Here is a 16,222-nt window from a genome sequence, read left to right on the forward strand (position 1 = left end):
AAAAAAAAAAAAAAAAAAAATTTATTATTCCACTTTTACGCTGAAAGCTAGGAATAAAGAATCAACTGAAGTAACAAAACAGAAAATATATTATAATAATGCAACAACAGTTATTCATGAAACCATCATTGAAAAATATCTTGTGTACATATATAGTTATATGTAATTGTATCTAAAAAAAAGTAAATCATCAAAAATTCATGAAGGTATTTTATACAGAAACGAAAAATGTGTATTACAGGTTATATTGCGACGTGAATGATATGTTGAAAAGAATAGAAAAAAAATAGTATTATACGTTTTCAATTCTTTGAATCTATATACATATAATGAATACTACAAACTGCGGTTTCGTCTTTTTAACGCGGCATCGTGACAGAATAGAAAATCGACTGAAAGCGAAATAAAACGACGAAGAAAAATATTCCATGACATAAAAGATGAAATAAAAGACGTTTTTTGTGCTTCCCGTTCATACGAAAAACTGATACCGACTCCTATCATTCAGCATCGAAACGTCATTATGTAGAATATGCACGTGCGTGCTATATATGACCGCGTCGAGCATAAATCTTGCGGGACATGGCGCTTAATCGTACAATTGTAGTAAATCAAGCGATCAGCGGGAAACCGTAATTATCCGTGTACGCGGACAATGATAAATCATTTAGTAAGGATGTGGAACTATAAAATGTAATAGCACTAGTACCATGGCTGTGCACAGCGAAGTATATAAAACCAATGTTTCGCGTGTTTCCCACTGGGCTCATCCAAGGTATATTCTATAAGAAAGAGGCGACTACGGTGCACAGTTTGCGCAAAGATATCATATATACGTTATCTCTGAGTTGTATAATAAAGTTTGTTAAGCATTATACCCATTACTGCAACTTTGTGAAAAACAGTCGGGGATATTAAGTTTCTCTTGATACAATGGTAGTAGTCGGAGTAACGTCGAGTTCTTTAAATTTATTTTTATATATTTTATTTCTTTATTTCTTCTTCTAATTTCAATAATGGCAAACTATTGTAATTTGCGCAAAAAGAAAAAAAATAAGAAAAATTAGCGGAAGAAATAAAATGGTTGTTCCAAAAGGATAAAATCAATTATGAAATATTGTGAATTTCGATCGAGTACATGTATATGTATAAACTAACGAGCAATATAAATTAGATTTTAAAATTTTTCAAACTACATATTTAAAATATACGACTTACGTGTCGGTCTATAATTTCTCGGTGAGAAGAAGCCAGCGTTAGAATTTCCTGTAAAAAGATATTAGTGACTTGATTTATGTTTCTCTAATCTGAATATTCTGTTCTTTTCTCTCGATTTCCCCTTAAATAAAATATTTCTCGGAATTTTTATTTACTATCCAATTATATATAAATCCAATCTATCCAACCGAATCTATATTAATTTTATATAGAAACGCATTTATGCGACAGCATAGCTTTATATACGATTAATAGGAGAAATCATACAATACGATTTACATGAAATATTGGCACTTTCGTGTTGATAAAGACACCCATTATCCTAGGATATCACCGCGCGCCATCGTTAGGCGTCCATCCTAACTACCACCGAGTTTCCAGCTGTGCGTAGCTACGTGTAAGTGTATCTATGAAAGTGCGTGTAAAACGCACACCGTAGCCCGTCGGTTACGCGTGGATACGGAGCAAAGATGTAGGTGTTTGGCACGCTTCGCTACGGAGCGAGTAATCAACGGCGGGGTGAGACAGAGAGAGAGAGAGAGAGACGCGACGGGGGAATGATGTAAAATTAGAAAAATCTAAGAAACTGACCTGCAAATCCTGCAATTACGTAGCGAATCGTTCCACCCGTAGTCGAATCCATCAAGTAGATCACGTGGTCACAATGCACGCATGTTCCCGGGTTCCGAAGAGGGAAAGAGAGAGAGAGACGCGGATCCCATAATACTTTTTTTACGCATGCGCGTTACGCGAACAACGTTCATTCACTCACTCATACACGACGCGACGAATGAGGTCTCTAATCGTGCGAAAAATCGAGCGTGCGTTTGTCCGGTGCGCGAGATGCCACCGCTGGCGCGACGTCCGCCGCTCGTCCAGCCGAGATTTGGTAAACCACGATCGGGCCGGTCGTGTGTCGCGGCTCCAACTGTTCACAGTTAGTTCCTGCGGAGTTCCTCCTCTTCCTCCCTGTCCTCGTATGCACATACACGGAGAATACCGAACGCGAACGCGACAGGCACACGCCTGTATCCGCGATACGTGTGACGGGCCGCGTCACGTACGCTGATTACGCTCTTCGGAGTTTCACGCGCGTCTCTCTATCACGACCTCGCGATTGTGATTATAATATGCACGAGGCGGGTAGAATGAAAGATACGACTTGATCTGGCTCCTATTATTTACCTCCATTCCGCGGATTATCAGGCGGAAAACGCGATTTCGACGGAGCGAGCGACGTCCGATCGGTGCGCGGCGTGCCGGGCGCGCGGCCCATCTACGGTCGTTATGCGAATTTTTTCGGTTGGTACTCCTCCTCCAAGTTACGCGCGACAAAACGCGATGTTCAGATCGGACGTCTGTCTGACTGCGTAGCAGACGACATAATCGGGGAGGCATGGGAAACGCGCGAGCTCAATTTCGCTGGCGCTGTCGTCGTCGCCGTCGCCGTCGTCGTCATCGCTCTCTCGCTACCTCGCTACCCTCGTCACTTTCGTCGCCGCCAAAGGTGTCTCGCTACCGTAGGTGGTGTGCGGCCGTTTCGGTCCTAAGTAAAGGTAACGCCGTCTGAAGATCCAGAAGCGAGAGGAAAAGCCGGAATAAAGTGGGGGGTTTATGGGTTTGCATCCTATGTACTCCATCGTATCTCTAGTTATGGCTCCACGACAAAACCCACGTGTATAACCTCTCCTCGCCTCCGCGTCGCGTTACTCCGCACCCGTATATAATTCCGTCCACACGTACGTGTAGCGCGCGCGCGCGTGTGCGCGTGCGCTTACGGACATTTCAGCGGCAGGTTCGTTCGTGTAACCAGCAGCCGCCGCTATGCGAGCAACCCTCCTGAGTGTCTGTATACAGACGCTGAGTGCATTTTAGTAAAATTGAGTTGCCGCATGTTTCCTTATCGTCTATAGCCATCTATTCCGGAGTCTGCACTTTAGCTCTAAGATATATGATATATCGCATTTTGGTTATGATTCCAAAGTTTCCAAGTAAATTTAATCATAGTGAATTTTTTGCTAAATTAAACAAATCGTGCCAATTTCTTTCTATCGTGTTAGATTTACATACCTGCTAGTAAATTTTAGTTTTATATGTGAAAACATAAAGTATAATTTACAACTCGTTGGTATTTTGGCGAGCCATGTGTAATGAGCAACATCAATTTGATTGATGCACCCTTTTTATTAGTTTGTCATTATTTAATTGTATGTCAAGGCAAGTAGTAAAATTGTTGAGATAAGTTTCTTCTCTCAGCAATAAAATTGTGCATTTAAAGAAGACGCAAATGTTATAAGCTTGGGAAATCATTATAAATATGTATTGCGCATATATGTCAAAAAATATAAACTTTATGAAGGCATAATAAGTTAACATGTCACAGCTGAGTTCTTCATTTTTAAATACTTTGGTGACGTCAGAAGGCGGGAAAAACAGTTCTGTCGATAAAACAGAACACTATATATTATCGATTTCAAATATACAATTGGAAGATTGATGTAGAATGCGCCTTTAATAAATAAAATTTTGTTTCTAAAAATTTGTCAATAGTTATATCAAATTTGCTAAAACAATTAATTAAAATTATTTAAATTTTTAATGATTAAATATACATATACCATACAAACAAATTTTATATAACTTTACATACGTGGCATAAAAATTACGTGATGCAAAAAAATTAATATTTTTTTTAAATAACATATTTTGGAATTGATTTAAGTCTATTATTATTTTTTTTATTATTGAGCGAAACATTTTAAACTATATTTTTAATATGCATATGTGTATATAAAACAAATATTTTTTCACATGGGTGAAAAATTCTATATGCATAAAAATTTCCGTAAAATCATAGTGCAACACCTGGGTACAAGCTAAACGCAATCTGAACGCGCATCCATTCCTGTCGGATGTTTTAGACCGAAGAGAGAAGGATGGTTAAAATCATTCGAGAGATGGAAGCGCATGTCGCGATGGTCTGGAAGGGGAAACACTGGGTAGACGGCAGCCATGATGGCATGGGCGAGCCAATCGCTGCATCGCTTCGAACTGTTACGGCATAATGGCCGCGTGGCTCCGCCCAATGTAAAACTCGATGGACGTTACGCTTATTGGACACGAAAGCGTTAAAAATTTTATTACCTGCCTGACAGTTACACCCCGCTTTTGAAACTGTCCCTTGCTATGATCCCCTCCCTTTTCATTCGCTAATCGTAAAAACCCGACGCACCGATCTGTAAGAGAGCTGTAGTTTCTTTAGTAAACTTACGCCCCCTGGAATGTATTTTACAAAATTTACTTGTCCCGATAACAAGCTTCATTAATGATCTTTAGATGTCACCTACGCTAAAATTCACACACAATCGTGATAAATTATGCATTTCAAATGATAAAAAAATCTACGATATAATCCTAGCAAACATCGAATATAACTGAAATGTAACATAGATGTTAAATGAGTATATTTACGTATATGTTATATAGCAGATACATCTGTGTTTGCGGGGATGATTGTGATTTGACATTAATAATACAATTATGAATCAAATATAATTCCAGCAAACATCGAATATAACTAAGATGTAACATAAACGTTAAACGAGTACATTTACGTGTATGTTATACAGTAGATACATCTGTGTTTGCGGGGATGATTGTAGTTTGATGTTAATAATACAATTATGAATCAATCTATGATATAATCCCAGCAAACATCAAATATAACTGAGATGTAACATAGATGTAAAGCAAATATATTTTCATATATGTTATATACATCTGTGTTTGCTGGAATGTTGGTTTGATGTTAATAATACAATTATGAATTAAAATAACGGATATGAAGCGATTTTATTTTAAATATTTCTATACGTATCATAATGTATAAAAATAAAATAATTTAAAAATTGATAGTTTTTATTTCAGAAACATAAAAGAAATAAAAGAAAGATTAGAACATAATTAAAAAATATTTTTTAAAATAATTTTCGAAAATTTATATAAATATAAAAAATCTTAACTCGTAAATGTATAACTATAGTTGCTAGTTGTTTGCTACTATAGGTATTTATAGCACGCAGACGTAAATTATCAGGTAATTGCGTAAAATGAGTTATCATTAACAGTAATAGCAACATATTATATTCAATAGCATAAAAAAAGAGTCTAACAAATAATTTTCAGTGTATTCGCGAATTGTTATTTACAGCTGACAGTCAATATTGCGTAACATAGATCTCACATGTAAAAAGTACGAACCTCTATTTATGAAGTACAAAACTCGATTTTTATGTTCAACACAGAATAAGTGCAATATTTCTTCGTATTGTATTTTATCTAATGTTAATGTAAATTTATCATTGTATTATAATTAAAGCAGCATAGAATAATTAAAGTCTTTACTCTGCTTCTCTTTTTACTTATTAGAATAATCTAAAGTCCATTTTTCGTCGGCTATATCGTACGGTTAAAATTTTTAAAACTGCAATGTATACAATGAGCGGTAGAAAACTATTCGTGATTCATTTTTTGTAAACATAAGAAAAGAATTATTGAATATTAAAAATGTTGCTACTGACATACGGAAAAATAATAGTTTTGCATTATGTATGCTCCTCATCTGCATTGTAAAACATGGAAATTTGTTAAAAATATCCACTAACTTATCAGACTTAACTTGTAAGTTTATTGCAACTTATTGACTTAAAACACAGCATTATATTCGTCAAACGTAAATTTTTTGAGTTTAAATCAGTTTTGAAAATTATATAATATTAAATATCATACTAGAGATTCTGATTTATAAATCATCGGATATATCTATAACAATTGAGCATAATCGAGAAATTACAAAGACAGCCACAGAATATAATTTGTACGTCAAGGTATCGCGTGTTTGCATCACTAATTATTCTGCCGTATCATACGTATCGCGCTCTTCGAATGACACGCGATGACTTTATCGAAATGATTAGCGTACAATCACGCGCTGACCAATTACTTTTAACCATGACTGGTTGCATGACGTCACGTCATTCACTCGCACCCTTACTACCGGCGCGTGCTTATCCTGCAATCGCGGCCCGTGCCGCAAAATTAGTCGTACGCGAAGTGATGTTTATTCCACAGATCGCCGACTGATCTAAATAGTTAAGCTTAGCGTGAGCAACAGCAATAAATATTGTTTAGAGTATCTCATAAGTATACTGATCATGGATAGTTGAGGTGTTCTTATGCAAACTAGAGTTTAAATGCAAAACACAGTGTATGTTAGTAATAATACAAGTGCGATGTTTACATGGTGGAAAATGTTATGAATGTATTTATTTTAAAGGAAAATGTCATAAATATAAAACATATCGGACAGAACTGATCTACACTCACCTGTGCTGACGATCGACGAATTTTAGACATCCAATGGATACCATATTCGTCGCGATGTAACACAGAAATATCCAGCACTCTCGCACGTATAATTTCTTTACAATATTTATGATAGTATAATATATCCGATTAAACGATTGACTCGCGATTGTGTTAACAACAAATTTCTACGCCAAAATTCACGTACTTTTTTATTTTAACACTCATGTAAGAGAAAAATGTCCGATGTTATTATGATAAAAAAAGTAAAGAAATATTGCACTTTCATACATTTATATAATATTTTTTAAATTTCTTACTTTGTTGACATTTAGATTAGATTAAAAATTTAGGAAATTATACAATTTTATATTCAAATAATTACATGGAATAGATTCATCTATGAATTGAATTAGGTATATGGATAGTTCTCTTATATCTTTTCTTTTCTTAAATATTCTTTAATGCTATTTTCTTGTTTTTCTTATTAAAACTTTATGATTAAACGATCCTCAGATTGTATTTGTTTTTCTATCGCTTGCAATAAAATAAAATTTATTTTGCAAAAAATAATATAACAAAATTGAAGTATAAAATTTTAGGACACTTAACGAATTTATGTACGTTAGCCAAAAACTTAAAGAATCCAATATAACAGTCACAGAAGTACGTCACGATATCTCATTCCTTCTTTTTAAAACAGATTCTGCACATTCTTTTGATTTTCTTGAAGAATCCTAAAACACTTTCGCGTGTACAAGTATCGCTTCTGTCTGACGATATTCCGCGTTTCGTTTCAACTAATCGTTTAACCATATTGCCACGCTTCTTCCAGACTCAACAACAACCGGATACGATGATGCGATGTCTATAAATCCGTACGATCTCAGAATAATCAAAAGCCGGCACACGGTGTCACTTGAACGATCCCGGGAATACTGTCTGCGCGTCTGCTTGCGTTAGTCACCGCAGCGACACGCGACGAATACAAGATCACAACGTGACATCGTAGTCACGGCTCACGCTTATCTGTTTTCGTAGGTCAGGGAATCGTGTGACCGCGGGGCCGGGTTCAAGACCGTCCATGACTCTCGCGAATATCGTAGAGATCCTCCACTTGCGATGCGTGCCATACATGACGCGCCTCTCGCTCGTATCACGTCTCCGTTTCCACGAAAGCGCGAAAGATATGACAGGTCCGGTCACCATGATTATTTACTTGTTTCGGACTTGTATATGAAAGTTAGAAGACCGGCAGTACTGCGGAATAGTAGCCGAGGGGGGCGACCATGTGCTTCGCGGGGCTCACGAACGTAACTGCGCCTGCGCCCCTTGCCTAAGCTTGACCCCTACGCACATCACAGAGAGAAGAGAGCTCTTCCATCGCGCTCTTCCCCCTCGTTCTTGTCGCTATGTGCTCTCCCTGCGCGCGCGAGCTACACACGCGGAGATGGATACGCCATAAAACCCCGTCAGAGTCAACTGTAACAACCCTCCGAGTCGCAAGCGTATAGACGTGGGAGGAAAAGAAAGAGAAAGAGAGAGAGAGAGAGGGAGAAGAGGAGGTGACCCTTCGGGGAAGGGCGAGGTGTTGCGAGATACATGTCTGTCCATCGAGTAGCACATTGTGTTCTTGCACAAAGAACACTTCGTCGCTCTATCTTCCACTTTTCTCCTACGAATAGACTTTATATACTCGTCAATTGCGTTCACTCATGTGTTCCGAATTTCCCACGAAATCTCGCGTAAGATTTCTCACGTTATAAAAAATGTACAAATCAAAATCGATGATCCATAAATGAATATTGCACGAAGATTATCGATACGCGGAATCTGAAATCGATTTTTTCCTAACAAAAATAAAGAAGTATGAAATTTTTGTGTCACATTTTGACATGAATAAATTGTGTTATCTCTCTCTTATAGATCCTCTTTAATATTATTTGACAGAGCGCATAAGATAAAAAGAATATTATTAAAAATGTTCTCTCCTTTTAACCTTAAGCTTATTGCATTTTCAATCCACAACTGCTTGTACTAAGCGAATAAAACGATCAATTACAGATCACTTCTGTTTCCTGTTGACAATAATTTTCAATGTAATATGTAATATGCTATTAATTTCGTAATGTTTTATGTAAAATAAAATTCTCTCTTTCTCTCCGATAAAAAGGCAGCTACAATATAATCGCACAGAAATTGTATTTAAAGATAGATAACTCTTTCATTTTGTCTCAAGTTTTAAATACAACAGTTTTATGAAAGAAAATTACTCTTTTCACGACACGAATCTAACTTGACGAGAAACGCAAATTGGCACGATTATAATTCGTTATCGGCCGAAACCGTGCGTATGTGATAAGGACACCTTGGAAATGACTATCCATGAAATTACACGCGCATGAGAAGATCGCGAACAGCACCGACACCAGTTACTGATCTCCCGACTCTCGCCGTGCTCCGGGAGCATCCCGGGTGCACCCGATGCACCCCCTTTTACGCACTTCCTCCGGCCAACGTCGAGTTTCCTTCACAGGTATACCCATGCGCACTACACGAAAAACGAAAGAGGCAGCATCGAACGAAGAAGGTGAACCTTATTCGCGTATCGAACATTTGCGTCACGTAGGTAGTCAGTACGAACCCCGTGGACACAAAGGTTACGAACCAATGGCGTCAGGGTGGGCGGTCACGCTGCTTTCTCTTTATTTTTAATGAAATGTATATTTTCATCATTTTTCACATACGATAACGCTTAATGCCGCGGCGTCTCTTTATATAATGCGCCTTTCATAAGGCGCTTTGCGTACGAAGGATATTTCGTAATGCCATACGCAGCCATCTCCGCTTTATTATCCAGACATAATAAAGAAACGGCATTTAAATATAATAAATTTAGATTGGTTTTTATTGTGAAAATGAAAGAAATATCGGATACTTTCTATTTTTGCAGAAGTTTAATATTTTCTACGTAAGTTGGTCAAAATGTTTTATCACAGAGAATAAAGATAACGTGACATTTATATCCGTTAGATATACGGATTATTGAACGTATGCGTGATAAAAATAAGCGGAATATTTTTAACTGGCATTCATGATCAATTTCACAATTTAAGAAATTATGATCTCTTGATTACGTCTTCTTCTCTCCAATCAAATCAAATGCTTTGATTTTAACACAAAAGGGAAATAAATTTTTAACGGCGAAGATTGCAGACTACCAAAAAATAACAAGAGAATATTCTTAGAAATGTTTTACTTACAACAGAACGATATCAAAGTATATCATAAGCCCTATTTGCGAAGAAAACAATATCTAACATAATTTTTATATTTTATCTGTAAATACAAAATAATAATAAAAACAAGAAATATAATATGTACATATTCCCCGTTTACTTTAAACTGGAAATATAAAATAGTAAAATAAAAAAACAAGAACTATTATATGTACATATTCCCTGTTTACTTTAAACACACTATACCTTTTGTACCACTTAACCATGTTTGCCATGTTATTATTATCAGGATTATATACATATCACTTAGCATATTTACCTAATAATCTGTGACCCTATTTTTTGTTTAGTAGCCGTTGCGGAATAATATTTGATTATAAGAACCTTATTATGTTTACGTCATACATACGTAATCACAGGAAAAAATGTAAATCTTATCATTTTTAAATAAATGTACAAAAAATTAGTTAATTTAGAATACATTCTGGCAATTTGAAAATGAATTTGCTTATGTTTATGCACAGACTCATAATGTTATTTAAAATTTAAATTCTTTCAATTGTGTTTTTCGTATATTTTAACGTGAGTGAGAAAATTATTGTCTCTGCAGAAAATGTGGCCTATATAGAAACCATTCTTTAATAGTTTTTGGGCGATATAAATAAAGCCTTTTGAAATTGAAGAAATAGGTTGAAATCGACAGATGTGGTATCGTTTCAAACTTCGGCTTTCAAAAGGGCAAACGTATAAAAACTCGGGTCGAAATTGGATAGCCTACTTTCACTTCATATGAGATTCATCTGGCGATTGCATATACTTTATTATGAAAAAATGGTGCCCTATCTGCATGAGGCAAGGGAAAGCAAAGAGAAAGTCGGATATCTCATAGATATATTATTAGACGTTACTAAAATTTCACGTATTTAGAAAATAGTCAATGTTAAAATATTGATAAAAATGTGAAACAAATAATCGAATAAATTAATTGGATGCATTTTGCAGAAAAGATAATTTTTAATATTTCTCCATTAACGCGCGAAGCATTGATTTTTTTACTTAATAATTTTCCTACAAAAATTAAAAACTTAATCTGTGCTCAACCGCAATAATATGATCATTATCTAGATATTTTAAATTGTAGTTTAACATAATTTAATGCGTAAATGAAAAATATGGCTTAACACCATCGTAAAAACTGCATCATCTACTGTTTATTCAAGAGTTTAGCATATAAAATATACAGAATTATTGACGCTTAATAAGCAAGATTTTGCATTGAAGTGCGACGTGTTGTACGGCGCCATAATATTATCTCTCTAGACGTAGAATGCTTATGTGTAGTATGTATTTATGGTACGTATATTTGCAAGAATTTTTATATCTGAGAAAACATTTCAAATATTTCATACCTTCCTTTCTTATACATTTTAACTGCATGATTCTATCTAAATATACGCGCGTTAGGGAGTTATAACAATTCTCGGATTTATGCGGCTTGTGCAGTTAATTAATTTGATTATGAATGCATTTTTCATGATAACAAGTACGATTTGACATAAATATTATTCTCATATTAATAACGTTGCTAACGTTATTGTAAATGAGCATAATATCCGTTCGCGGTAAAATTGTATATTTTTATACGTATATATATATACGTATATAAATATATATTTTTATACGTATATAAAAATTTAAAAAAAGTGTCACACGTTTGTGTGACACTTAAAAGCGATCAGATATGTCGTTAATATCTACTAAATTTACAATATATTCAGCTTGAAATAAGGATCTATTATTTTGCTTGCTCTTCTTGTTAAACTCTGATTTGCTCGGTTTTTTTTATCGATATATAAATCTTATGTAATTTATGAAACAAAGGGAAATTCAAACAAAATTTGGGCGATACAAACGATATATCCTTTAACGGTATTTGAATTTAAGTCTTTTCATTAACATTCCCTTATTTTAGTTCAGTTGTTTTTTTATCACATTTATTCGAATGTATGTATTTATTTTTTATCAATATATTAATAATAATATATAGATTGCAAAATATGTAATTATTACTAAAATCTGCATTTTCTACAAATCTTGCATTTTTATTATATCTTTAAAATAATTTTATTTTTATATAATCATGACGTGTGTGTACGCGTTTATGGTTCAATATTTAAAAAATCATTAAAGGTTCAATGTTAAAAAATTCTTTTTGAACAGATTTTTTTAGACTTTACGCTTAGATTTCTTTTTATTAATACAAGTATAATATGTCGAATAATTAAAAATTGCTTTTACGACTTGTTACGACAATTAATTTACTTTATAAAGTAGAAATATTGCAAAATTAATAATAGATTAGCAGACAATAAGAAATAGTTTAAATTATAATTACACAGAGAAAATTTTATTTTAAAATTTACTCTAAAATCATGTTAATCGTGAGACAACATAGTATTTCGATACATTTTACTGTAAACTACAGTAAATTTGTTATTGTAGTAAATATTTAAAAAAAACAGTGAAAATCACTTGTCGAAATATTATGTTGTCCCATACTTAATATGTTTTTCAGAGTAAATTTTAAAATAAAATTCTTTCCGTGTGTAGTTAGCAATCCATAAACTTTAGAAGTTATCAAAAATAATGTTGTAGAGATGCACAAATCATTATCAATACAATAAAATAGAAATTAATATTTCTTTGTTAAAACATATAATATTATTAAAACATATAAAAACTTATTTAATAAGACAATTATGAAACAATATAATAATTATTTCAAAAATACATGTTATGCAGATTGAATCATTGCTACTTAAAGGTGTCTGTTTTGTAGAAAAAGATATTCATCTGTATTGAATAAAAATTAATATCGCCCCAAAATTCAAGACTATCGCTTTGCATCTTGAGGTCGATAATGCTTCCCGACCTGCGCGAGTATTTTCATGCATTGTATTTAAAGTACACACGCAAGTCACATGGCACTTGGTTGCGCTGTGAAGTCCGCTACTGACTAGCTGTTGGGCGTGGCCAACAGCCATACGACATTTCCACCAATCGATAAGCTTCGGTCCCCTCCACACCGTACTCGAACAATCCGACGGCTTGTGGAGGTATTCACGGGTTTCCCCTCTCGTTCTCGGGATCTTATCCTTCGCTCTGGACCTCGCCGGTGATGAAAAAAGTATCCTCTAATTGATTGCACGAACGACAAGATTTGTTTATTTCGCTAACACTTAATCGTATACCGATGAACATGTCATTGATGTTCTTTGTGAAACGGTCTTTTTTTTTTTGCAAATTTGTTATATTTTTTTTAGTAAAATGTCATTTAAAGTATGGTGTTATTTTAAATAAATATTGACCAATTATAAAAATACAATGATAAAATCATTCTTTTAGTTTTCAACACTTTTAAAAGAAGCATGGCGACATAAGAATTTAATTTAATATAGCATAGATCGCATTGATGTAATGTATGATTTGACGATTCCTAAGAATAATTATTCGCTGTTTCTAATGATTGCGCAGTTATAAAGTGTGCGCATTTACAAGTCGAGAATCTGTTATTTGATTTAAACCCACAAATGTGATATCTTGCACAAAGCTAAAGACGATTATTGATTTATTCTAAATAATAGAACTTTTCGCTTAAAATTTCGTAACATTTCCGAATAATAATTTCCGAAGCTTTCAAATAGAATAGTTGACCCGATAAGATTTGCTTTCAGGTCGCACGATTATGTATTATTTTCGATCAACGTCAAAGTATATAATTATCTGCGCATGTGATAGCTTGCTATGGTGCTTACCATGATGGTTGGCGGCTTCCGGATCCGCCGGCGATGTCGGCGAACATCATGGCACGCTACGCACTCAATATCACGTGAGATTCTGACAGATCCGCTACAATGCCTGATCATCGCGATCATCGGCCGCTTTACCGACTTGTCACGGTTACCGTGGTAACTCTCGGCGCACATCACTAACGGAAAGAGAATCTACAACGAGCGATGGAGTCGCAACCTTAAGGGGGATGAACCGCGGGCCATTTTCGCACTCACTTATATCAAATATTCTATTTCGCGGGACAACGCGAGACTCCCGAGAGATGCGGCACTTAATTACGTGTCGATTGACGTACAACGAGAGGAGCTCCGGCAAATCGCCTTCGGCGGAGCGACGACCGGCAGACCGAAATGAATGACATCGCCGTTCGGCGACGGCGAGCGATGAGGCTGATTCTTTTGCGGATATCTCGCGAACTAGACCGAAATGCCGAACGAATACGACCGGCAAACGCGATGGAACGTCCGTACGTTCGGCGTTCGGCACACTATACGCCTTTGGCTTTGCTATACTATAAGGTAGTAAGTGAGTGAGAGACCAAGCGGGACCCCTACCGGCGCAGCCGTACATCTTAGTATTATGGGCAACTCACATTGGAAGATACGCCATCAAGCATAGCCCTAGCGAGAGCGCGAGAGCGAGCGAGCCGAGCCGAGCGATTGTAAAAGTTTTAGGGACACTTTGCGAACACCCTCTCCCCTCTCCTCGCTACTCTCTCGCTCTCCGGTGCGCCACCCCACAGAACCGCGCCCTGGTTCTCTCACCCCGCCGACCATGGGCGACTAGAAATGCCGGAGAGAGGCGAGAGAGAGAGACCCCGGTGGTGCCACCTCGAAATCCCCCTCCTGGTTCTCCCTCTCCGGCCGGCAGCTCGACCACACCAGAGGAAGATGGCGAGGGCCGGAAGAGAGACGAGACCCGGGAAAGAGCATGTAGAGAGGAGAGATACGTTTGCATTCCTCGTGGTTGTTGATAATCGACGAGAAATGAAAAAAAGGCTCGTAGAGAAGAACGACGAATTGAAAAAGTGGACGTCGAGTTTTTGCTTGTTCGATAAAGAGGGTGACATTAACAGTCGCTCTTCTTCTATATTGTCTCTTTTTCATTCTTCTTTCCTTCCTCTCATTTTTCTCTCTTTTTCTCTATAAGTCTTTAGAGGATATCGTTCAAATTCGACGATGAGATGAATAGAGATGAGCACAGAGGCTCGTGGCGGGTTGACGAAAATCGTGTATTGGCTGCACGTCATGATGATCGCGACATGGGCGCGGCCAGAAGAGAAAAGCCAGCAGACAGAAAGAAAAGAAAAGGAGCGGAAAGGCGACAAAAGGAAAAGAGGGAAATAAATGTGAAAGGGGGAGAAAGCGTCTCTGCCTGTAGCCGCGGCTAGAATCTCGCGGTTGCTGGGAGAGCAAGAGACGCTGCGAAACGAAGACGAAGAGGAGAGTTTTCTGCCAACACATTTCTTGCCACTGTGCGGTGGCGCCCTCCGCTATCCGGCAAGAACCATGCCATTCCTCCCACACTTTTTCCGGATCTATCTCCCAATCGGTTGTGTCTACCAGTCGCTGGCCGCGAATGTCAGGAGACGAGGCTTTGGTGCTGCCATCGCAGCCGCCCTCGCTATTTTTCCTTGGCGAAATCGAGGTCCATCGAATTCCGGCTTGGTGATGTAGCAGAATATCTCGTCTCTGGATAATTCGGTACTAAATTTAATATTTTTATGTAGGTTTATAATTAAATAATAATAGATGTTTTAAATAAACGGAATAAAATTGCGAGAAGAGTGTCGGTAAATTTAGAGCGAAAAAAGAAACGAAAAGAAAACACGACGAACTTACGTTAACTACCTCCTACCCAGATAGCTTTTATTCTCACTCAAGCTTGTCGTCGGCAACCTGTCATTAGAAATAATCGCGTTGTCGTGCATTTACTGAACTGTGAAATTCGCACTTCGATAAATTTCTGGAACCTTCAGTCTCTGTTGAACTAGCGACGATATCACTTCGATAAATTTCTGGAACCTTCAGTCTCTGTTAAACTAGCGATATCATGAACAGCAATTTTTGAATATAAAAATCATCTCTAGGATATTCTAAAACATGATCTGCAAAGAAATGTTCTCTTCGTTTGCTCATTTTTATCCCGTTATTATTATTAAGTTTTATCTTGCGTTATACGTTTGTTTTTACTTAATGATTGTGCGAATAATTGTTTTAAAAAAGTATTCATTATCCCGTGGAAAGATGTGATAAACTCTGTGAAAGACTTTCAGTTAAAATATAAATTTATAACTTAAAGATCCATAAAAAATAATTCTAAAGAATATATATAGATTAAAATAAAAGGAGAATACTTCATGTACATATAATTTATTGTCCGTTTCAATTCTCGGAACATATTTATGTTTATATTTTATTCCAAATTGTTAGAGACTTTTCGGCCTATTATGAAAAGTATTATTTATTTTGTTTATTTTGTAAATAAAATTCTTTATCCATACATAAAAATTTCAGACATAAACGCGGTAGAAGAGCGAATATTCCGTT

At 36.1% G+C, this 16,222-nt stretch overlaps 1 protein-coding gene across 6 annotated transcripts in view; it reads right to left on the bottom strand.

Annotated features, from left to right (window-relative positions):
- LOC105454750 overlaps positions 1-14,179 on the bottom strand; it is a 255,227-nt gene extending 241,048 nt beyond the window's left edge. For 5 of the 6 annotated variants that reach the window (XR_975045.1, XR_975044.1, XM_011697612.1 and 2 more), the window contains exons 1-2: positions 13,637-14,179; positions 1,219-1,266 (exon numbers count right to left, since the gene is read on the bottom strand). Coding sequence is in view for 4 of the 6 variants with exons in the window: in XM_011697612.1 (XP_011695914.1) it covers positions 1,219-1,266; positions 13,637-13,807 (219 nt within the window). In the remaining 2 variants the exon portion in view is untranslated. Of the gene's footprint in view, positions 1-1,218; positions 1,267-12,266; positions 13,016-13,636 lie in introns of those variants that run through there. The other variant, XM_011697611.1, reaches the window with a different exon arrangement.
- Between the last annotated feature and the right edge of the window lie 2,043 nt (positions 14,180-16,222).

Source organism: Wasmannia auropunctata, unplaced genomic scaffold, assembly GCF_000956235.1.
Source record: "Wasmannia auropunctata unplaced genomic scaffold, wasmannia.A_1.0 LD335976.1, whole genome shotgun sequence".
In the NCBI taxonomy this organism is placed as follows: domain Eukaryota; kingdom Metazoa; phylum Arthropoda; class Insecta; order Hymenoptera; family Formicidae; genus Wasmannia; species Wasmannia auropunctata.